The sequence below is a fragment of the Channa argus genome, chromosome 13, assembly GCF_033026475.1.
Source record: "Channa argus isolate prfri chromosome 13, Channa argus male v1.0, whole genome shotgun sequence".
In the NCBI taxonomy this organism is placed as follows: domain Eukaryota; kingdom Metazoa; phylum Chordata; class Actinopteri; order Anabantiformes; family Channidae; genus Channa; species Channa argus.
This window is the reverse complement of record NC_090209.1, coordinates 27,544,456-27,568,591: the sequence shown is the minus strand read 5'-3', so window position 1 is coordinate 27,568,591 and position 24,136 is coordinate 27,544,456. Positions and strand designations below refer to the sequence as shown.

General features: G+C 39.5%; 1 protein-coding gene across 1 annotated transcript in view; it reads left to right on the top strand.

The window, feature by feature from the left end:
* Positions 1-19,772, top strand: part of grm6a (glutamate receptor, metabotropic 6a) — a 28,925-nt gene extending 9,153 nt beyond the window's left edge. Inside the window, exons 5-16 of the mRNA XM_067528222.1 lie at positions 65-219; positions 310-450; positions 531-731; positions 3,314-3,453; positions 3,612-3,734; positions 9,462-9,726; positions 10,609-10,844; positions 10,923-11,084; positions 11,266-11,415; positions 14,175-14,315; positions 14,471-14,568; positions 16,091-19,772. Coding sequence (XP_067384323.1) covers positions 65-219; positions 310-450; positions 531-731; positions 3,314-3,453; positions 3,612-3,734; positions 9,462-9,726; positions 10,609-10,844; positions 10,923-11,084; positions 11,266-11,415; positions 14,175-14,315; positions 14,471-14,560 — 1,804 coding nt within the window. The 3' untranslated portion in view covers positions 14,561-14,568; positions 16,091-19,772. The remainder of the gene's footprint in view (positions 1-64; positions 220-309; positions 451-530; positions 732-3,313; positions 3,454-3,611; positions 3,735-9,461; positions 9,727-10,608; positions 10,845-10,922; positions 11,085-11,265; positions 11,416-14,174; positions 14,316-14,470; positions 14,569-16,090) is intronic.
* The last annotated feature ends 4,364 nt before the right edge of the window (positions 19,773-24,136 follow it).

Genomic DNA, 24,136 nt, shown 5'->3' with positions numbered 1-24,136 from the left:
CCAGATAATAGATCCAGCTTGTGGTTTCTGTTGTTTTGTCATATGATTCCTCTCTTTCTGGTAGGCGTGTCCTTGAAGCTACACAGCGTGCTAACATGACAGGTCACTTCCTCTTTGTGGGGTCAGACAGCTGGGGGGCAAAGAGTTCACCAATTGCCGAACTGGAAGACGTAGCAGAAGGTGCAGTCACCATCCTGCCGAAACGAGCTTCAATAGATGGTAAAACAAAACCTAAAAACTATCATTCTAGTCTGAGAATGACCTGATAACCCTTAGAAAACAACCTGATTGTTTGTGTTTGTTTTTCAGGCTTTGACCAGTACTTCACATCCCGCTCTTTGCAGAACAACCGCAGGAACATCTGGTTTGCTGAATTCTGGGAGGACGATTTTAGGTGTAAACTGACCCGGCCTGGAATCAAACTGGACCCTGACACCAAGAAATGCACAGGTACATCCAAACCTGGGGAGACAGGACCTAAATGCTGAGGCGGAACAGACTGAATCCATAATTTTGTGATGTCCCTGCAGGTAACGAGAGGATTAGCCGGGACTCATCCTACGAGCAGGAGGGTAAAGTTCAGTTTGTTATTGATGCGGTTTATGCTGTTGCTCATGCTCTTCACAACATGCTCCAGGATCTGTGTCCGGGCACCACGGGAGTCTGCAGCAACATGGACCCTGTGGAAGGCCGCTTGCTGCTCAACTATATCAGAGCTGTCAACTTTAATGGTAAGAAAACATCTTGACATTTAAAACTATACATCAGAGTAGCACTGTAGATATAGCACGTATCTTAAAACAAGGAGACCAGGGTCCACTCCTAGGCTCTGACCAGGGGAATCAGTGTATGGTGATGCTCCCACCCAGTCATAATGGACTGGTTGAGCCCCAAGAAATTTTTCTTATTCGCACATAAAATCCAACCAAAATTATAACAAAACACGACAAGTGTTAAAAATGTTACTAAAGTATAGAACAGAATGAGCATATCTGAATAATATTTATCTTCATAATTGGAGAGTTTTCTAAAAACTGGACCAGGAGACTCCAGTCAAAAGGTCAATGTTTTTTTTCCTTCAGTTAATTTGAGAGAAACTTCTGCTACTTCAGCTGACAGGTTATCATGTTTCCACTTCCTCCTTCATGGATCTGGCCCACTTGGCTCTCATCCTGCAGAAATCAGGGTCAGGTTGTTGTAGACCTGTATGAGGGACTTAGGGACGAAGGTGCTGAGTCGACCACTCTGTAGGTAGGAGTCACAGCTTTGAACCTGATGTGGACAGCTTCAGGAAGCGCCGCCTTTTTGGTTGATCAAAAACAAGACATGCTGCTGCATTTTGATCATGTAAAGTGATTCAATTTTTTTCAATTCAACTTTATTTATATAGCGCCAACTCACAACAAAGTCATCTCAAGGCACTTTACAGAATAAAGTCCAGACTACACAAGTATGTAGAAGCAACCCAACAAATCCCCCTTGAGCAAGCCCTAGGCAACAGTGGAGAGGAAAAACTCCCTTTAATGGGAGAAACCTCCAGCAGAACCAGGCTCAGGGTGGGTGGCCATCTGCCTTGACCGGTTGGGGTGAGTGGAAAGTGGAGAAAGAAAAGAAAAGAGCAACGAAAAGCAACAACAAAAAGCAACAACAAAACAACAAGAAAAGCAACAACAAAACAACAAAAAAGCAACAACAAAACAACAAAAAAGCAACAACAAAGCATCGTACAGGTTGTAGGATATAGAATTAATGGTATACAGTGGTGACAAGTAAATGTATAGAGAAAAGCTAGTTCAGGTTGAGTGAGCAGTTTAACTATAAGCTTTATCAAAAAGGAAGGTTTTAAGCCTAGTCTTAAAAGTAGAGAGGGTGTCTGCTCCCCGAATTTGGATTGGAAGCTGGTTCCACAGGAGAGGAGCTTGATAGCTAAAGGCTCTGCCTCCCATTCTACTTTTGCAAACTCTGGGAACCACAAGTAGGCCTGTATTTTGGGATCGAAGTGGTCTAATCGGGCGATACAGAACTATGAGATCTTTTAAATATGATGGAGCTTGACCATTAAGAGCTTTGTATGTAAGGAGGAGGGTTTTGAACTCTATTCTAGATTTTATGGGAAGCCAATGAAGAGAAGCTAGTGAAGGTGAAATATGATCTCTCTTTCCTAATCCAGTCAGCACTCTTGCTGCAGCATTTTGGATTAATTGAAGGCTTTTTAGGGAGTTATTAGGACTCCCCAGAAGTAGGGAATTACAGTAGTCCAACCTAGAAGTAACAAATGCACAGACCAGTTTTTCGGCATCACTTTGATACAGGATGCTCCTAATTTTGGCAATGTTCGTTAGGTGGAAGAAAGCTGTTCTAGGGATTTGTTTTACATGTGAGGTAAAGGACAAATCCTGGTCAAAAATAACTCCAAGGTTCCTTGCATCTAGAGTAATGATATGGTTGGGCATCATATTTCTGAGATTTTTGGGCCGAAATACTAAGACTTCAGTTTTGTCTATGTTTAGAAGTAAAAAATGATGGGACATCCAGGCTTTTATGTCTTGTAGGCATGCTTGAAGCTTGATTAACTGATTATTTTCATCTGGTTCCATAGATAAATATAGCTGGGTATAATCAGCATAGACAGTTGAAATGTATGCAGTGTTTTCTAATAACGTTGCCTAAAGGAGACATATATAAAGTAAACCTGGTAACAGAAAAGTTTAGGCCGGAGACATATATAAAGTAAAAAGTATTGGTCCTAATACAGAGCCTTGTGGAACTCCATAGCTAACCTTTGTGTAAAATTCAATCAAAACACTGAATAAGGGACTGGAGAACGGTACACGATAACAAATAATAGTGGTTTTTGAGTTTTCCAGTTTGGGTGTGAAGGGTAAGAGTAAGGCTCTCAAATGAGTTATAGCCATGTTTAGGTTTAGGGTTTATTGATAAGCTAACCTGTTTTTTTACAAGACTTTTCTTCCAGTCATTGACTGCTTTATAAAACACTTGTTAAAAAAAAAAAGGGTTATTAGTAAACCTGGTAACAAAAACATTTAGGCCAAAGATGAATGTAGCTTTTTACACTCAAGTAATGGGAGGAGCTGTCAGCTAATCAGTGTCTGATGGTGAGTTGGAGCAGATGTTTCCTATCTGGAGGATTTCTTCATGAAGGAAAAAAATTTTGGAGTCATTCCATGACCTAATGTTAATGTTGCAGATTTATATTTCAGTCTGTGTCTGGGTCTGAAGGGTGTGTAAAGGACACAGGAATCTTCTTTTCTTCCATTCCTTCCTCACCTGTCTGTTTCTCTGTGTCTAACAGGAAGTGCAGGTACAAGTGTTTTGTTTAATGAGAATGGAGATGCTCCGGGTCGCTATGACATCTTCCAGTTTCAGATGACTAATCACAGCCACCCTGGATATCGTGTCATTGGCCAATGGACCAATAACCTGAGACTCAGTGTAAGAACCTGATTGGTCAAAACAGAAAATGTCTGCTGTTTAGACATTTTTACTCCAAATCTGTGTTTTATCCTCTCCACCCATTTGTGTCTTTGTTGTTGTTCTCTCTCTCTCTCTCTTCCCCCCTCTCTCACTCTGTGTGTGTCCCTCTCTGTCAGGTGGAGGAGATGCAGTGGTCTGGAGGGGATAAATCAGTCCCTGAGTCCATATGTAGTTTCCCGTGTAAACCGGGAGAAAGGAAGAAGATGGTGAAGGGTGTTCCCTGCTGTTGGCACTGTGAGGTAGAAATCTCCAACCACAGTCAAATTCAAGATATGTGCAATCCCCTACAGGAAGGATCTGGTTTTACTCTACCCGCAGGAAGAATCATATTTACAATTGGGCTTTGATAATTAGTTTTTACCAATGGATTCAGAGAGGCTGGCATATAAGCTATGAATTATTTTGTTGACACTTGGTGGTCACCTCCCCAAGGCTGAGGACCGCAGCCTGCCAACTGGAGGTCAAGTGAATCCTGCTTTGCTACTGGTACTAGTTGGGGTTCTTTGACAGGTACTAGGTTGATTAGCTTCAGATTTTCTCTAAAACCTAAAACAGTGTGATATAAACTTTCACTAGGGGGGTAGATGTATTTTTTTTCCTGATCCCAGGGCTGAATAAAATAATTTCCTTAATAGATTGGATGTTAAACTTCTGCTAAAACAGGGCTTGAATTGAAGATGAAGGGCTGTTTTAGGAAAAGGTGTAAATTCTATTATCAGAATTTGTTTTATAGGGGAAATGGAAACCGGTTTCAAGATGCACCAAAATAAAACAACTGACCTCTAAGATGGGGGTATCTTGATATTTGATGGTTGCATGTTTCAAGTCTTAGTAGCAGCTTTGTTGATTTTTTTTCCTCATGCACTGAGACATGATAAATTAATGAACTTTACATGTTTCCTCTGAGGACTCCATGTGTTAATAATTAAAGTGAACAGCTGCTAAAAACATTCTTCAGGAAGAAGAAAAGAAAATCGTTTCCACCTGTTTTTCCCCCACATCTTGACAAACTCGTTGACAAAATCATTTTTTGCATAAATCAATCAATAAACTCAGGCAATCCCATTACTAGCTGTAGAAGCTGTCACACTGATGAATTAATTGGTTGTTAACAGTCTGTAATATGCTGGATAACCTCTACTTATTCAAACATCCAATGTCCATTTGTTTATCCTATTTAAGTTTTGGGGGTAGCGGTCAATCAAGTACAGAGCCACAAAGAGACATTCACAGCTACACATACAATCACAGGGACAACATCTCCAAAAAGAAAGACATTTGGCAGGTGGATTCAAACCAGTGCTGCTCAGACAACTATAACCTCAGATTGTTCTCAGATTATTTGATAGCCTTACCCTAACCCTCCAGTACAGGAATCCAGTCCAGCCCTCACATTAAAGTGGTAAATTACTAACCTGCCTGTGGTTGAACATAACAGCTTTCTGCTCTGGGCTGAGGTGAAGGACTTCATCCACCTATTCGCTACCTTCATCCCTCTGCTGCTTTTTCACTAGCACCTGCATAAGCTGAAACTACAAATACTAATAAAGGCACACTGGTTAACGGTAGCTTCCTTCGTATTTTAACAGTTATGGTTGCTGGAATATATTCAAGCTGCAAGTTTACTTTTACTGCTTAGGAGATATTAATTCCAGGGTCTAGATTAAACCTGCATACTGACCCAATTGTACATTTAGCTATTTGGCAAACACTTTTATTCCAAGTGACTTACAAGTGAGGTACAAGGCAGTATAAAAATCTAATCTAAAAGGAAAACTTAGGGGCCTCTGAGGTGAGGAGGTTTTAAATGGGGTCTTTTGCTGTGTGCAGATGGAGACTAGACTAAACCGACAAGAGCCTTCATCTCGTAAACCTGACAAAATTTCTTTAAGGAACATTTATAAAATTACAATGTAAACAAGAAGTTTGTAATTTTGCTGCAGATGCAAGAGTTAACAGCAAACAAAAGTTTAAAATGATAAATACAAGAATCAGTGAGAAATGTCTATTCTTAATACTCAAAACCACCTCAGAGTTTGAACAATATGGCTGGTTGTAGAGTATAAAAATAAAAAATGTAAGAGTTTGTTGTTAAAAATCTCTTGTTGAATCTTGATTGAATCATGTGTTTCTCTCCTACGTTTTGGAGTCTCATCTCCAGGCCTGATGGCCTAACTGCCTATGGCAGTCTCACCTAGACAAGCAGATCCTGCAGGTCTCCAAAATTTTGATGCAAAATGACAGTTTTGCTCACTTTAAAATTTTGATTGACCACCGATGTATTATCATGTGAGTTTATCAGTTACCATGCAGACTTTGTGAGGTCAGATGGTGTGATCAGTGAATAGCCTAGAACTAAGGCATACCTGACTCTTCAGATCATCCTACCATGGCCATGATTTTATTTCCTCAAATTAATTCAGGTGCCTTCCCCATCCATCTGTTCACCCATTCTTCCTGGTACTTTCCATCAGCTTTCACTTCCTTATTCATTTACTTTACTATTTAAATTCTTTAACTGTTATAAATTGTATTAAGTCAGACCCAAGTAAAGAGACAGTGAGAGGAAGTAGACTAATAAACACGATTATGAAGAAAAACTCAAGGATTGCCAAACAATTGCTCCTAAAAGGAGGGCACGGATAACAAACAGCAGATAACAAAACACCAAGCTACATGAAATAAGAATAAACTTAGAGTACAAATCAAAATAAACACTAGGACTAAGGAAACCGAAAGAAAAGAAAAACCCCAATCTTCAAAACAAAGTCGCAGGGAAACAAACAAAGAGTCCAAAGCTAGGTGTGTAGTCAGGGAGTGAAACAAGGATCCAGCAGGAAAATGTGGGGAAAGCTGGAGCTAAATAGTGAGGGGAACAGGTGTAAACAATAATTACTGATAACAAAAAAGTAAAGCTGGTGAAAAGGACTGAGACAGGAAGGTGGAGAAAAGGCAACAAAATAAAAGTCCAGTAAGTGGAACTGAGGGCCAAATCATGATATTCAAAAATTAGCTTCTCACAAATATTTATACACCAATTTCTCATGGCACAACATACTTTTCCATAATCACATTTTATCTACTAAAAATTCATAGTATATAAATTAATTTCTATTTTAACTATGCTTCTTAATGAATCACTTTACCTTTACATGGTTTTAATCAATATTTTAAAATCCATTTTCTATCTGTCCATCTCCACTTACCACTTGATCCACAGTGCTGCTCTTGTTCACCTTTTCCCTTCTTCCTTTGTGGTGATGCCTCTGAAAATGGAGACATGCCACTGGTGTAATGAATTAACAGCTCTGGTTCTTCTTCCTTATGCTGAACCTGTTCAGGCTCCTCTCTCAATTCTTTCTCTATGTTGTCCTATTTGTGGTTCGGGTGCTCACGAGAATCTCTCCTAGAAGTGGTCCTCTTGTGCTGTTTCCTTTTCTGAGAACTCGATAGCCTCTCCACTTCAGATGCTAATGGCTTCCTGTTATTGCACGTTCTCAGCTAAGGCCAAAAAGGAATTTTCATTCCATCTCCGGTAGGGCCAATACTGCATATACCACCTTTCCCAGGGTTCTTCCACATATTTCTTCCTGTATTTAACTTTATCATCTACGTCCGTTTTTCTGGGCTCTTTGTCATTAAAGTTTAATGGGGGTCTCCACTGTTGTTCCTGTTCTGTCTTTGAGTTTTATCTTCAGGTGTTTACCGGTAAACTACAAACTCGCACATAGACGAACAAGGAACTGCAGATTAATGCCTCCTCATCTTTATAGAACCAGCAGGTTTGGAGATGCAGTCATATGATCTGAATCCTGAAATGATGCAGATTCTGACAGCTGAAAATATCACAATTAGTGCAAAGGCGGACCCAAGTGAGGAGACTGAGAGGAACTGAACTAACAACCACGTTTATTGTTAGAAAATCAGTAATGAACAGAAATCGCTCTTAACAGGAGGGTACAAAGGAAAACATGACCGGAAACAGAAATAAACTGAACAACAAGGATTTTAGGGACAACACAAACCCAAATGAAAACAAGACAAATTATAAGAAACCAAAATGCAAGCCAAAAACCTAAATTACCAACTGGAAAACCCAACTAACACTAAAAACTAAGTGGCCAAAGGAACTGAAAGCAAACCAAACAAAATAAGACACGGATGAGAAACATAAACTACTAACCCAGAATGAACACACGGGAAAACACTAAGGAAACTTCTTCCTTTCCTTTCGGCTGTTTCCTTTCAGGGGTTGCCGCAGCAAATCATGTGACTCCATCTAACCATGTCCTCTGCATGCGCTTCTCTCACACCAACTAACTTCACGTCCTCTCTCACTACATCCATAAATCTCCTCTTTGGTCTTCCTCTAGACCTCCTGCCTGGCAACTCCAACCTCAGTATCCTTCTACCAATATATTCAATATATTACTTCTCTGAACATGTCCAAATCACCTCAATCTGGCCTCTCTGCCTTTATGTCTAAAACATCTAACATGAGCTGTCCCTCTGATGTCCTCATTCCTGATCTTGTCCATCCTCAGCACTCCCAAAGAGAACCTCAACATCTTAAGCTCTGCCTCCTGTCTTTTCTTCAGTGCCCCTGTCTTCAAGCTGAACAACATCTCTGGTCTCACCACCACCTTAAACACCTTTTCTTTCATTCTTGCTGATACTCTTATCACACAACACACCTGACACTTTTCTCCACCCGTTCCAACCTGCTCACACACACGCCTCTTCACCACACTCTTCGTTGCTCTGAACCGTTGACCCCAAGTACTTAAAGTCCTGCACCTTCGTCACCTCTGCTCCCTGTAACCTCACCATGACACCTGGGTTCCTCTCATTGACACACATGTATTCTGTCTTGCTGCAGCTAACCTTCATTCCTCTGTTTTCCAGAGCAGACATCCATCTCTCTAGGTGTTCCTCCACCTGCTGCCTGCTCTCACTACAAATCACAATGTCATCTGCAATCATCATAGTCCACGCAGAGTCCTGTCTAACCTCATCTGTTAGCCTGTCCATCACCAGAGCAATCAAGAAGGGGCTCAGAACTGATGCAGACCCACCTCCACCTTGAACTCCTCTGTCACGCACCAAATAAAATAAGACATAGAAGTGGAACATAAACTACTAAATCAAAATGAACACACTGGAAAAGACTAACAAAACTAACAAACAGAAACACACGAAACCTCAGATCAAAAGTTGCTAGAATCCAATTCACAGCAGCCAGGGTTACTCGGAAACTAACAAACAGAAACACACCAAATAAAATAAGACACAGAACTGGAACATAAACTACTAAACCAAAATGAACACACTGGAAAAGACTAACAAAACTAACAAACAGAAACACACCAAACCTCAGACCAAAAGTTGCTAGAATCCAATTCACAGCAGCCAGGATTACTCGGGTCGATAAAGCAAGAGTTCAGTGTGTTGGCAAAGGGAGAGATGAGGATCTGGAAGGGAGCTGTGGGGAAGGCTGAACCTAAATACTGAGGGTAACAGGTGCAAACAATAAAGTGGGATAACAAAAGGTAAAGTTAAAGGACAGGACTAGGAACAGGAAGTGGAGAAAAGGGGCTACCAAATAAAAGTCCAAAGGAAGGAAGTGTAACTGAGGGCCAGATCGTGACAGAATAGTTTGGTCACAGCTGAACATGCAGCCATATTTTAACAGTATTCCACATTTACCTTAAAATTCAGATCATCTTGTCCCCAGACTCCCGACAATCTGGTGCAGTTCTGTTAAGCCCAATGACATGTTCTATTCTTTGTAATAAAAAGTTGTGGTCAGTGGTGTCAAATGTAGGACAAAGAGCTAACAAATTAGCTCCCCCTGGTCCCCTTGAACAACTTAAGCCCTTTAGTATGACAGAAAAAAGGAAATGTATATATAAAAATATGCTTAGCCTGAACAGACCTGTCCTCCTCTTTCTTTGTCCTTTATGCAGCTTTGTGATGGGTATCAGTACCAGCTGGATGAGTTTACTTGTGAGACCTGTCCATCAGACATGCGTCCTGCTCCAAACAGAACCACCTGTCGTCCAACCCCAATCATCAAACTGGAGTGGAACTCCCCTTGGGCCCTAGTGCCCAGCTCCCTTGCTATGCTAGGTATCCTGGCAACCAGCACCGTGGTGTTCACTTTCATCCGCTTCAACGAAACCCCCATTGTCAGGGCATCGGGCAGGGAGCTTAGTTACGTCCTCCTGACAGGTGGGTGCTACTGATAGGTACTAATGCATTGTGGATCAGCTCTTCCCTGGTTTTGTTTAGTTGATTACTCTGTAGGCGAGAGTCAGAGCTTTGAACCTTTGGATCTGGAGGTTTTGGTTGTGCTGCCAGGAGCCCTGTCTGCAGGACATTGCAGTAGTTAACATGATATATGACTAGTGCCTGCACATTGAAATTGGTTGCATATTGGTTGGCAAATCTTCACATACAGAGAAGGATTTGGTTAGCAAAGCTCAGTTAGTCGTTGGTGATGACCCCCAGATTTCTAGAGGACTTTGTGAGGATGTTTACTGAAGATAACCCTAAAAAGAGTTTTGACAAGTTAAAAGGTTTTTTTAAAAAACAGTTTGCTGTTGGTTGTGTTGGTTTTGTTAAGTTAGTGTGGAAAATTAGGAAAATATGAAATATGTGCCTGAGAGTCACAGGTGTTTACAGGTGATTATTGTTCAACCTGTTACATATAAAGCATTTGCACACCAGCTGCTGGGTCATTTAACTAAATGATTGGATTGGTGCTCCCTGACCTCTGAATCCTTTTTGCGTGTCGGGTAATGATTCAAGATTCAAACAACTTTATTGATACCATGGGGAAATTGTGTCCCATGGGGAAACTATTACTAATACTATTAGTCCATTTTGACCATTTAGTCCATTTAGTCCCACTCCCTTTAACAGACAGGGGATGAGTTGAACAGTTGTCTGTATATGTGGTTCTGCTTTGTTCTCTTTGTTTCCTTATTGATTTTTAAGTTTTATTTGTTCTTTTTCCTTCTTAAAAAAACTACGCCACCTCAGTCTCACCTGTTGGAGTCGACTGCAGCTGGTAAAAACTAGGCTCACGTAGCACTCCCTCTGTGTCTACAGGCATCTTCCTCATCTACCTGATGACTTTCCTGATGATTGCAGAGCCAGGTGTGGTGGTTTGTGCATTTCGCCGCCTCCTGCTAGGCCTTGGCATGGCCATCACTTATTCCGCCATGTTGACCAAAACCAACCGCATCTATCGCATCTTCGAACAGGGCAAGAGGTCTGTGACCCCACCGAAATTTATCAGCCCCACTTCCCAGCTCCTTATCACCTTGATCCTGATCTCTGTCCAGGTGAGAACACAGGTTTCATATGACCTGTTCTTGCCTACGGCTGGTCAAGTGACTCAGGCTCATCTGTGTACTTATCAGGTTCTAGGTGTGTTCGTGTCGTTTGCTGTCATCCCACCTCACACCACCATTGACTATGAGGAGCAGCGGCCCCCGAACCCCGACCTGGCCCGAGGGATTCTAAAGTGTGACATGTCTGATCTGTCAATCATCTGCTGCCTCAGCTACAGCATCGTGCTCATGGTAACACATTGATCGATTACTGATGTTATTGTTGTCTGTTATTTTATCTGATATTATATATCTGATACTGATCAGCTGATCTCAGATTAAGCAGTTGATGTTTAACATGCTATGTCACAGGTGTTGTCAACAGCTGTTACTGCCTGTGTTCTAAGACAACCTGTATTGTTTCTGTTGCTAGGTAACATGTACGGTGTATGCAGTGAAAAGTCGTGGGGTCCCTGAGACATTTAATGAAGCAAAGCCAATCGGCTTCACCATGTACACCACCTGCATCGTCTGGCTTGCGTTTGTCCCAATATTCTTTGGCACTGCCCAGTCTACCGAGAAGGTAGGAACCAGGCTAAATGAAGTTAGATCAAATGTACCAGTTTAGACTAGGATAGACCAGGATGGGATCAGGCTAAAACCAGGTTGTTAAAGGGAACTGAATCATTGTTCAATTATTTGTGTTTTATCATCATCTCTGACCAACCACAACAGAGCTGAAAAGGCTGGACCACTGACCTGTTTAACTCTACCTGACCCTGAAGAATCCTCTGCTGACATTTTTCTAAGATGCTCTACTTCTAGTAAAAATAGACCTTTTGTTGAGTTAGTTCTTGAAATGATGGTGCCATGTGACTGTTTATGCTGGAAAAAGAATGAGAAGAGAAGGGTAGAGAAAGAGGGGAAGCATACAGCAATTTAAACAGCGCACAGCCTGGTAGTGCATGTTCAGGATTTTGTGTGTGTGTGTGTGTGTGTGTGTGTGTGTGTGTGTGTGTGTGTGTGTGTGTGTGTGTGTGTATGTGTTTGTGTGTAGCTAAAGGAAATGATACAGACAGCCTATGTTTGAACCACTTGAGTTACAGGAGGGACAACGTCCTCATTGTTTAAAGGCAATAGGTTTGCACAGATTCAAAAAGTAAATCAAACTATTTACGTGGTGTGCGGGAGACACAATCTTCATACAGTCACAAGAATAATTCTTCCCTTCTGAAAGATCATGGTCAGCAAAAAGGATGTGGACAAAAATCAGAAAATCACAACCACACTAATCACTTTGAAACAACACCAACAAAAGCCACGTTATAGGAATACCACAAACATCATCATCTCTTTATTAAATGTTCATGAAATCCCAGAGGCACTAAAAAACGATATTGTTATTTTAGGAGCTACAACCTGCAAACACTGCAGATGCCCCCACCCCCACATTGTTTCCTTCCTTTCAGCAGTGTTTCAGTGTGAGCAGAGAATAAACCAGGAGTTTTTAGTGTGTGTGGCTTCTGTGAGTTCAGGGAGGGACAAAAGATAATCAGCATCAGAATTAGACACAAAGTGGAGGCAGAAAGGAACAGTGGGATTATATAGATTATAAACCAACACAGGATGTAATTTCAAATAATAAAGGTACAGAAATAACCTCAGACTGAAACACATGGAGCATGTATCAAAGAAAGGAAATGATGAAGAGCTGTTTTTTAGCTGTTTTATGCTGCAAATTTAAATTTTTAATTATTATCTACGAAACAAAAGGTTGGAGCGTTTGACTCCCAGGGCCTTCAGGCTACATGTTTAAGACGGCCAATACTATGGTGTCCCAGGTGTGTGTGCTCCTTACTTGTGAGTAGAGCTGGGCGATATGGCTTTAAAATAATATTTCTATATTTTTTAGCTGTACCACGATACATTATATATCTCAATATTATAAAATGCCAGATTCCACTCTTTTGTTTACAATTTTAGCAGTATAATGATTGTAGTGTGAGTTTATATTCATTCATTTTTTCTATTGGAAAATTTTTAAATATGCATGTATAAAGGGGGACATCACAGCCACATTATATTCAACAAAGCAATATTTATTCAAACCAGGTGCTTTGGAAATAAATGAGTTGAATTAAATGAGTACCATGAGTTGAACAGTTTAATGGCCACTGGGAGAAAGGATCTCCTCTGTTGTTCTGTGGAGCACTTGACTGGGATTCGTCTCTAGCTGAAAGTGCCCCTCTGTGTAGCCAACACACAGTCGAGTGTGTGGGAGGGATTGTCCAGATTCTCCTGTCAGCCACAACATGCAGATGGTCAAGCTTCTCTCTGGCTGAAATATTAACACTAAGTTTTACACTCGGTTTTTCTTGTTATCTTAAAATAAATATCCAAGTTTCCTTAATTTAACTTATAATGTTGAGATTTAGTTCTAAACTAAAGAGAGATAAAATACAAACTGTTCAGGAGCAGGTGACTTAATGAGACCCTGAGATCTTCATGCAAAAAAATGATTTAGAAATCAGTAGGTCAATAAAGGGGCTAGAGGGGTTGTCCAGTAATTACAAACTCAGTGGTTTGATCTCCATCTCTTCCTGTTTAGAGACTCAGGTGGCAGCTACATTTTCATTAGTGAGTCCTAAATGTATCACAGGATCACTAAAATATTTACAAATTGTTTAAAAATTATTTAATCTGGAATAGACATTCATGTCCTCAGGCCTGTAATGCAGTCTATAGTTTTACCTGCAGCTGCTCAAACTAAACAATAAAACTAATAATAAAACAAACAATCAGTTGTTGTTTTTTTTACAGGAAGCACATCAGTGAGAAAATGTGAATAAACTGCTCAAGTAAAACAACAGAATTCCTGGAGTCAGTGAAAAATCCTTGTCATCCAATCTCTGTGTGATAACATTCAGCTGTATCTTCATGTCTCTCAGCATCAGAAATTTGTTGGAGGAGAAAATAAAATAATCAGTTTCCCATTTTATCTGAGAAGCACAGAAGACATAAAAATTAACTGAGAGAGTGAAAGTTTTTACTGCTGGGTAATAGGTGTCGGAGTTCTGCTTTTGTCCAATAAATTAAAGCATAAACATCAGTTTCTATAATATAGAAACACAAAGAAAACAGCAGCAGTGTGTGTGTGTGTGTGTAAATGTGTTTATTGTGTCATGTAGTGCAGATGCAAAACAAATAAAACTGAACCATTAGTAAATTCAGAGACCTGATTTGTTTCAGGAAACATAAGTGTGATTTATACTTTTAGTTACTTTGAGGACGTTCTAGTGGTTCCTCAGGAGCTTCTTCTTGTGGTTCTTTGTGTCTCTACAGATGTTTATCCAGACGGCAACTCTGACTGTGTCTATGTCTCTCAGCGCATCTGTATCTCTGGGGATGTTGTACCTGCCGAAGGTGTATGTCATTATTTTCCATCCTGAGCAGAATGTCCAGAAGAGGAAGAGGAGCTTCAAGGTCTTTGTTTTATCTAATGTTTTATTGATGTTGAGTTCAATCTTCATTGAACATAAAGACAAAACAGCTCAATTGCTGATGGCTCCAACATATCAGCTTTTTTAACATTTGTATAAAAAAAGTTCCTGTGTTTCCTGACAGTTGCTTTGTTGCAGGCTGTTGCCCAAGTTGCCAGATTGTCTCAGAAATCATTAACTGAGAAACAGAATGGAGAGACGAAGATTGAACCTGACAGAATGCAATAATACTGCAGGTACTGAGACACAAACTGTAAAACTGCAACAGCTGTTGTTTCTTCATGTTTGACTTTGTTGTTTGACACTGTTCTCTATACGTTTGTAGTAGAACATCTGCAGAACTGCTGCTTATCAGTTGCAAGTTATCAGTAGTTTGATGTTCCCACTCAGATGTCCTACAGCCGCTTTGATGTGGACTGTATCACATTGCACCAACAAAAACTGGATCTGACTAAGTTCATTTACACTTGAGTTAGAGACAAATACAGATATTTGGCCAGTTCTGATATTGACTCCATGCCTGACTTTGTTTTAGTCTGTAGTCAATTATTCTGTTTTCTGACTTCCTGGTTACAGGTCCTAGTTAATCCATTTAATGAGAACTGGATACCAGATCAATACATGGCACCTACTCACTTCTATCAAGTTGTTACCTGCTTGCACCTGAGAGGTGCAAGTAGTGCAAGTCTAACCTAACACATACATACATTTTTTTATTTATTCTTTCGGCTTATCCCGTGAGTTCAGGGTCGCCACAGCGGATCATTGTCCGCATGTTGATTTAACACAGTTTTTATGAAGGATGCCCTTCCTGATGCCACCCCCTTAACCTAACACATTTATATAACCTAAAACATACATACATATGGGGAAAAAATCAATTATTGCTGCAGCTCTTCCAGACTTTCCAAACAATATTAGGCTGAATGAATTATTCTGAATTAAGTTCTGATAATTTTAAAAAATCATAAAGAATTACAGCTCCCAGCCTTCCCTGGGGTGTAATGAACTGAGAAATAATTCAGTACTGCTAAACAGCCGAATCCTCTTGTTAATGGACCCATATTGTGAGGGAAGGTGGGGGTTTGTCTCTTTATATAGGCATTTGGTGGTGATGTGGGGTGTATATGTTTAAATAGTTAGGTTGGAGTATATGGGAGCTAGAATGTTTAATGAAGGGAATGATGGATAATGATGTCTGGAAGCTGTTGCAGATATTTCTGGAGACATAATTTTTCAGCTGCTCGTGAGGATTCATGTTGCTCAGGAGCAAGGCACTAACACTGCAGAGTGGGGGTTCTTTTCCCTGCAGTGTGGAATAAATGAGTCTAAGACAAAATGACTAGCTTTGCCCTAGAATGGAACCGTCACGCACATTGTTACAGCTAATTAACTTCTTTAGAAAGGGACACCTGGGGAATCATACTAAACCATTCTAGCGAAGTTGGTGCCAAGTCAGTAGATCAATGTTTCACCCCCAGATCTTTGTGTTGTAACATAGACATAGAGATAATGAAAGTTATCCTGTTTCCAGATATGTATTTGTGTGTTTTATTGTGTAGGTATTGGTTGCATCAAATTCAAAATTAGCAAATATTTTTCCAAAAAAACAGTCCTATGTCTCGCATGTCATGTAAAACATGTTGATAGCAGAGGAATTCAAACTTCCTACTACTATTTAAGCTGCCATTTACTATGGGGATGATCAGTAATTACCAACAGCTGGTTCCCTGACTAATATCTTTATTGTGTTCTCAGGTAACTGCTGACCAATCACATGTGCAGAGCTTGAAGAAATCATGAGGATCTTGTACACACACAAACACACACACCAATAACATTAAACTATTCACTGGGTTTTCATTGTGAACATCAGAACCTTTTAAAAATAAATGACATGATGGCAGAGTGAAAAATGCAGACAAAATCAATCTGTACTTAAAGCAGTAACAGTACACAGTACACTGAGAAGTGTCAGCACAAATTATGTACTTTGGTTTTTAGTTGATGTTTAGTGTTTTTTACAGTGGAGATAAAAGTATTTTTTAACAAGTAAACAATAAATATCTATTTAATATTGGCTTGTTGACGTGTCAAAAAACTGATTATGGGCTGCATGTTAGTCCATGTTTAATAAACAGAAGCTAAAAATGGCAATGTGAATATTTCAGTATTAAACATAATTTTATCATTGTTTGAACTAATATTAATAAGATTATTATAGATTATTATATATTGCAGCATCAGTGGCTTTCACAGACCACATAAATGTAGTTGATATCAACATCAAATTCAGCAGGGAGGACACCATTAACAACAGACTGGCCTTCCTGGACTGAACAGCTATCGTTGGGACTTGTGGCCACCTAGATATAGAAATTTACAGGAAACCCACACAACCTAACCCTGCAGTTTCGCTCCCAACACCCACTGCAACATAAACTAGAAGTCATCAGGACACTGCACCTCAGGGCAGAAAATTTCCCCCTCTTCTGAAACTAAAAAGATGGAGGATAGACATCTGAGGACAGCTTTCAAGGCCTGTGGTTATCCTAAGTGGGCCTTAAACAAGATGGCGTCCAGATCCAACAGAAGGATGACGGACCGAGCACAAACTCAGTCAAAGGAAAAACCTGGTGATTCCTTACATGGCTGGAGTATCAGAGAAGCTCAAAAGAATCTTCAGAAAACACCACATACATGTTCGTTTCAAACCCACCAACACACTAAGACAAAGATTTGTTTACCCAAAAGACCAAACATCTAAATGCAAGAAGAGCAACATAGTGTATGCAGTTCAGTGCAGTGAAGAGCGTTCAGAGCTCTACAATGGAAAAACCAAATAGCCTCTACACAAGAGAATGGCCCAGCATCAGAATCAGCAGTGTACCTACACCTGAAGGACAATGGACACTCGTTTGAGGATGACAATGTACACAATTTGGAAAAAAAGACAGATGGTATGAGAGAGGAGCATGTGAAGCCATTTATGTTCACATTGAGAATCGTCTCAACAGAGAAGGAGGCCTCAGGCACAGCCTGTCTCCCATTTTTAATGCTGCCCTTTCATCCATCCCCAGGAAGATTAAGACCACTTCACACATCCACCAAGAGGGCCACACCTAACAACATTATTAGGGGTTTAGGGAGTTAGGGTCTTTATTGTTACATCTTGATGGATCCACCCTGTTCCCACCTCTCACGTTAACGAGCCTATTCAGGCCAGGGTGGAACAGAGGCTACTCTGGAGAATATAATTGAGTTCCCTAGACACATTATTCGGACTGAAGAAGCTGCTTGGATAAAGAGCGAAATGTTTCTAACCAAGGAAAAAGAAGTCCAGTTGACATGATTCAATCTTCTTATAGCAGTCTGCAGTTTAATCCACCATCAGCTGGTTAATCAATCCGCAGCAGGTTAGCCAGAGGTCAGGTTAGCTATACTTGTACTGTCAAGCAGTCCAAGAGTCAGTGTGTTTTTAATTTAGTTTATTCGGTACAAAAACAAGTTAATGGATCTACATTTACATATATTTATACCTTCTATCAATCACACGCACACGCACACACACAGATGAAGCAGTCTAAACCTGTTGTGTGATGGGGAACGTATCCCATAGAGACTTCACACGGAATGTCAACCCCTGGGATGACATAAAGAACTCAGACCGGCCTTGTTACTGCCCCTAAACCACTTTCCCAAAATCAGATTGCAAAGCTGTTTTCATCCCCTTTTAAGATACTGCAGTGTATGATGATCTGAACTTTGTGTCCAATCAAAAACCCTCATTGTACTGTAGCTTTTTATTTGTCTGTCAGTGATGTGAATTGTGAACATTAACTACATGAGTCCAGGTTCAGCTCTTTGTGTCTGTTTAACCGTGGGCTACACACAATGGCAGAGCAGAGGTGGAGGTGTGTTTATTTGTGCTTTAGAATGTGATCACAGTGAAACAATCGGAAAATAAGGTTTTATTTCTCAGATTTACTGCTTTGTCCCATTAACATTGCTCCCTCTCTTTATTCCGTCTCTTCCCCGCTCGACCACCCTGTCTGTCTCTATGTCACAGACAGCAGCAGCAGGACGCAGATACCCATCACATAGTTTTATCATCTATGTTAAAAAGCTATGGTGGTTCACTGGTTAATGCAAAGCTCCAGTGTTGGAGCTCACGTGTTCAAACCTGGACTTCTCTTAGTAAAACCTATTCCATCTGTGGAAGCATGACTCACTACTAGATGTTACTAGATGCTGTGTGTTTAATTCGCTCAATCTTTGTCGACTTTGTTTAAAAAATAAGGCGCTGTTAAGGATCTCTCCACTCATTTAGCTTTTTGCTGCTACAGCATCAAATGCTGTCAAAATCCTGTTCCCTGTTTTTAGTTTGTCCCTGTTTTCCTCAGCTTTCTTTCCTGCCCTCAGCATTTATTTGGCTGTCCTTCCATGCAACTTCCTGTTCATAGTCTCTGTGGTTTATTTACCCACCGTCCAAGCCCGGTAGAAATTGGGGAGGGTTACGTCGTGAAGGGCATCCGGCGTAAAAAAAAACTGTGCCAAATCAACATGCGGACAATGATCCGCTGTGGTGGCCCTGAACTCACGGGATAAGCCGAAAGGACAAAAAAATAAAAAATAAAAATGTATACAGATTGATTTCACCTGTGCCCCTGCTTATTTAGACCCGACTTTCCCCACAGTTCCCTGCCAGTTGGTTGTTGTTGTGTTGCATGCCATGACCTTTTCCCTCTGTTTATTGATTAATTTAATTTACCTTTGCATTTATGTTTCTTGTTACTGTTCTGTCTGATCCTTGTGTAGACTCAACCTTTAGTTTTTATGTAGTCCTGATCCTGGTTGTTTATTATGTGCGCGCCCCTTTTTTGGTTAGTTACTATTTTGTCTGACATTTACCCCATATGTATGTATCCCGTTTTCCCAGCACAGTTGTAGTTTAGTTTTTTTCCCCCAATTCTGCATTTTGGTTTATGTTCTGTGTTACAGTTTTGATTTAGTCTTTTACCTCTCTGTGTTTAATCTCCTATCCTATGTGGAGTGAGTTTCACTAGTTGTCACACCCCTAGTCCTTACAATAAAATCCACCTTAACATTAAACCCTCCTTGCTGTCTCCTTACTTGGGTCCTTAAAACCTAACATTTAACTGACAAATGGGCATAATTCTGGAGCTGTGTTTACCATGTAAAGTGGATTAGGAAAACCTGATTGATTTCCCTGGAATGTTTAGAGCTAAACAGGTTTCTAACCAGCTTCTCCTACAGCAGATGTACATAACAAAAGGCTGCAGACAGAAACACACATTGAGTGAATGAAAGAGAGATCATTAATAGGCTAATGCCTCGTTTGTAAAACAAAGTCGGAAATCTGACAGGACATTTAACTAACACAAAGTACCTTGTAGAAAAAAACCTGATTGGAAGTTTCAGATATTCAGGGATATTTTAAATGAAAATATAATAAAATGTAATTAATAAATAAAATATAAAAATGGAGAGACAACCACCACCAGACAGTCCATTCTGGTGCAGTTTCAGCCTGTGAAACCCTTTATAACATTTATAGATACATTTGTATTTTTTTTTACCAGAAACTACTTAAAATGAAAATCCAGGGTAAGACAGGGTTTATGCTGTGACAGTGTGTGAATTATGTTGACATTAAAGTTTCAGCAACTTTCAGCAGAAAACAGAATTATAACAGCTGTTAGGTAAACTCAGACTTTCTTCCTGCTGTAAAACTGGAATGCAGTCGAGCTGAAGTCCTGAATGCTCTGTTATCTGCTGAGTTTCTTCTGCTAGATGCAGAACTGAAGCACTTACATTTTTTAAACGTTAAGTCATCAAGAGCCTGCACTGCTGTCTCAGGATTTAAAGGTGTTTGTATGACTAAGAATTAAATAATTAAGGTGAAAATTCAAAATAAAAATTATTTCAAGGGTTTCTGCTGTTAAATTGTGTGAATAATAACTGTATGGGGTGGTGATATCTGTAAAGTTAATAATTTGGCATAAACAAATAAAAGTGACTCTAAAATGTGCTGTGTCTACAGTGGTGACACCTACAGGTCAAGCACTGGTTTATGTGTAAATGTGTTTTTGTGAGCAAAGCACCACCTGTTGGTGGCACCTTGGATTTGCAAGGAAGGTGCTCAAATGGGGGCATTAACATTGAAATGTATACACCCCCTAACAACAACAGGAGAAGGGGGCCGCTGATAGTATGCTGAGAACTGCATAACATTCGGATGACTGCAGCTGAGGGCAGCAGTTCTGAGCCACTCCATCTGTACACATCATGAAAAGGTTTAAGCTGCTGATTATTTATGCTACACACCTCACTAACAATACCCAGGCCTCTGAATTTACAACAAATCTGTTTTCAACATTTATTCTAAGGTTTGGTTTTTCAACAAATGTGCTCCTCAAATATCATATCTGTTATCTCTCATTATCATCATCAACAGCAGATAATAAGTTGGTAACAATTTTGTCTATAACTTGTAGTATTTTGAGCCATTAACTTACTAAAGTTGTAAGCCTGAATAAGTCCAGTGTGCAAATTTACTTACCAATTCTAAGAAATGACATGCTTTATTTTATTTTAGTAATAATCTATTCCTATCAAACCATTTCTTTAAATCTGCCACCACCCTCTGAACTCCCCCCAAAAGCGGTTTAAGATTTGTGCCACAGCAAAAAGTGTCATGATTCTCTTGTCATGCTTTGTGGTTGCTATTCCTATACTATGTTTACCTCTGTTTTTAGATCCTGCACTTCCATTTTGTCTGTTTAACCTTCATCCCACTAGCCACCTGCACCTTGTTTCCCATTCCCCTCCTTCCCAGTATCTCACTTTGCCAGATTGTTGCCTAGGCTTTAGGATCAGAAACACAGTTTCTTTGCCATAAAGTCCTATTTAGACTCTGTTTGGTGACTGCCATGATCTTACTTTCTATTTGTAAACCACTGAATTTCAGCTATAAACTTTGCTATTTGCACTTTGTTTAGACAGTCTAGCTTATCTGAGTTTTGATTGTATGTGTATTTGCATTGAGACTGTTACGACTGCTACGTTTTTGTGAGACCTAATATTCACCTTGACAATTATTTAGAGTATTTTAACTCCTTACTCAAAAATAAAACCCTGTAAGCTACAGGAAGACTGTCAAATCTGGTAATTAAGAATAAACAGCCTGAATTCCTGAAGTACAGGCACCCTATTCCACTCTTCTCCACAACCCATCATTCTGGAGACATTACACATTATATTTATATTAACTAAACAACAAGGGACCCAAGACTAGGCCCTGTCAGACTCCACAAGTTATTTTCAATGTTTTTAAAGAATGTTTTTTTAACTGAAAATAATTTAATCCATTAGCTAAATAACTCTGCCAACTCCGAGAACACATCTCTCTCATATTGATCTCTCTAACTTTTCCAGTAATAACTCATAGTTAATAGTATCAAATGCATTTTAAGATTAATAATACTTTTTTAATGTAAAATCAAGTCATGCCCACAAAGATTGTTTTTTTATTCTAAATCTGGTTTTTACATAAACTCTCATAATAAAATTATATATTTCACCAATAAATATTTTTTCTAGGATTTTAGAAAATTGAGAAACAAAGGAAACAGATTTGTATTTGGAAATCTTGTTTGCTAAGTTAGGCCCCACATTTACATAAAAAAATAATTAAATTCTTTTGATCTAATTCTTTTGATTTGTGTCACTACTGGTGGTTCCTTTATCAGTTGTGAAGCAATGTGAATAAACTTTATGACGCTTCTTTACGTTAATCAATATTTTCCACAGTCCTTAGATTTTTCTATAGCTATTTCTCCAATTTACTTTAATTATAATTTATCTGACCATTTATTATGCTAAATTTTGATATCTTTATACATCTTTTCAGAATCCTCAGTTCTTCTTTTTAGAAATTCCCTGTGTAACATATTTGTCTTTTTACAAGCTTTCAGTAAACCAACTGTAATCCAAGGTTTATTAAAAAAAATCTTTTGTCTATCTTATGTCCAAGTATTGGACAGAACTTTTTTCAAAACTTTCCTAATATATTTAAGAATGCATCCTAGGCATTGTCTACATCATTCACATAAACTATATCCCGATTTTGCTGCAGTAAATCGTTATCAGGAACCATGATAGCATCCTCAGATCCGTTTCTTCTACTGGTTTTAATTGAATTATAGAGAGTTGCCTTGACTGGTAACTAATGGTAACTGGTCACTGATATTATTTATGTGAAATCTACTTTATAATTGTGTGTGCATGATATTTGTGCATATATTATAATTTAATGTAGTACTCTTTATTGTAATCCTACTTGACTAAGTGACTTGTGTTATACACTGTTAATAAAATCTGATTTTCTTTCTTTTTTTTCTTTTGTGCCTGCACGGTCTCAATAAATAAATATTAAAATCCTCCACACACAAAACAAACCTTGTAGCTCATCCTACTATCTTATCTTGATAGTCTCTCTATATGCTATTCTGGGGTTCTATATATACAGGTAATAACAATAAAAATGTTTATGTTTTTAGTTACATTTCTATAATACACTTCAAAACACCCTCTGTGTACGACATACTGTCTATTTTCTTATTTACATAGTGTGCATAAATAAATAATGTAAATACTCTTCCTTTCTTACTACATCTATTAATAAAAACATATCAAACCTATCAATTTCCACTATTTGCCATTTCTTTGTTCTCGTCTCAGAAAATGAAATTACAGTGAATCTTTTTTTAATCTGCTCCAAAATATTCTTGTTTTTTTTATTTGGCTTTAGACCTCAACAATTAAAATGAACTACAATTATTACACCATCCACCATCATCAGTACGATTGTCACAGGGATCCGTCATGGGACAGTAATTTGGCGAAGTGGTTAGTGCTGCTGCCTCACAGCTGTAATGTCCCTAGTTTGAATCCACATTCTGGCTGCAGCCTTTCTGTGTGGTTTTGATATCCTCCCAGAGTCAAAAGACGTCCATGTTAGGGTGATTCTGCTTCTTCTTCATTCTACTCCTCCCTTTAGGGGTCATCCCAGTAGACACGTCTGTTTCCATCTCAGTCTGTCCTCAGCGTCTTCCTCTGTCACACCAACTTCTCGCACGTCCTCTTTCATTTACATTTACATTTACATTTAGTCATTTAGCAGACGGTTTTATCCAAAGCGACTTACAAGTGAGGTACAAGCGTCCATGAACCTCCTCTTTGGCAATTCCACTCTCAACATTCTTTCCTGGTATAACCTGTATGGCTCCTCTGCCAGAACCATCTAAGCTTCTCTTGTCTCACTTTGTCTGCAAGCTGTCCTACCTGTGCTGTCCTTATAATATACTCATTCCTATTCATGTCCAGCTCCACCTCTTGATTTTTTGTCAGTGTCACAGTCTCCAGGCTGTCGAACTTTGCTGGTCTAACTACCATCTTGTAAATCCTGTCTTCTATCACAGATCACTCCTGATACGCCATCCACTAGATCCTCTCTTCTTTACTTCTCTGCTACACTCCCTATTACTTTGGACAGTTGACCCTCAGTATTTCAACTTCATCACCTCAGTCCCTTGTAGCTGTTTCATCCTCCACTCTCTGTCTCATTTACTCATGTACTTCCACTGACTTTCATTCCCCTTCTCTTCAGTGCTACCTCCACTTTTCCAGGTACATCTCAGCCTGCTCCTACTTTCACTACAAATCACAATGTCATTAACATCAGTCCATGGGGACTCCTGTCCTGACCTTGTCGGTCCAACT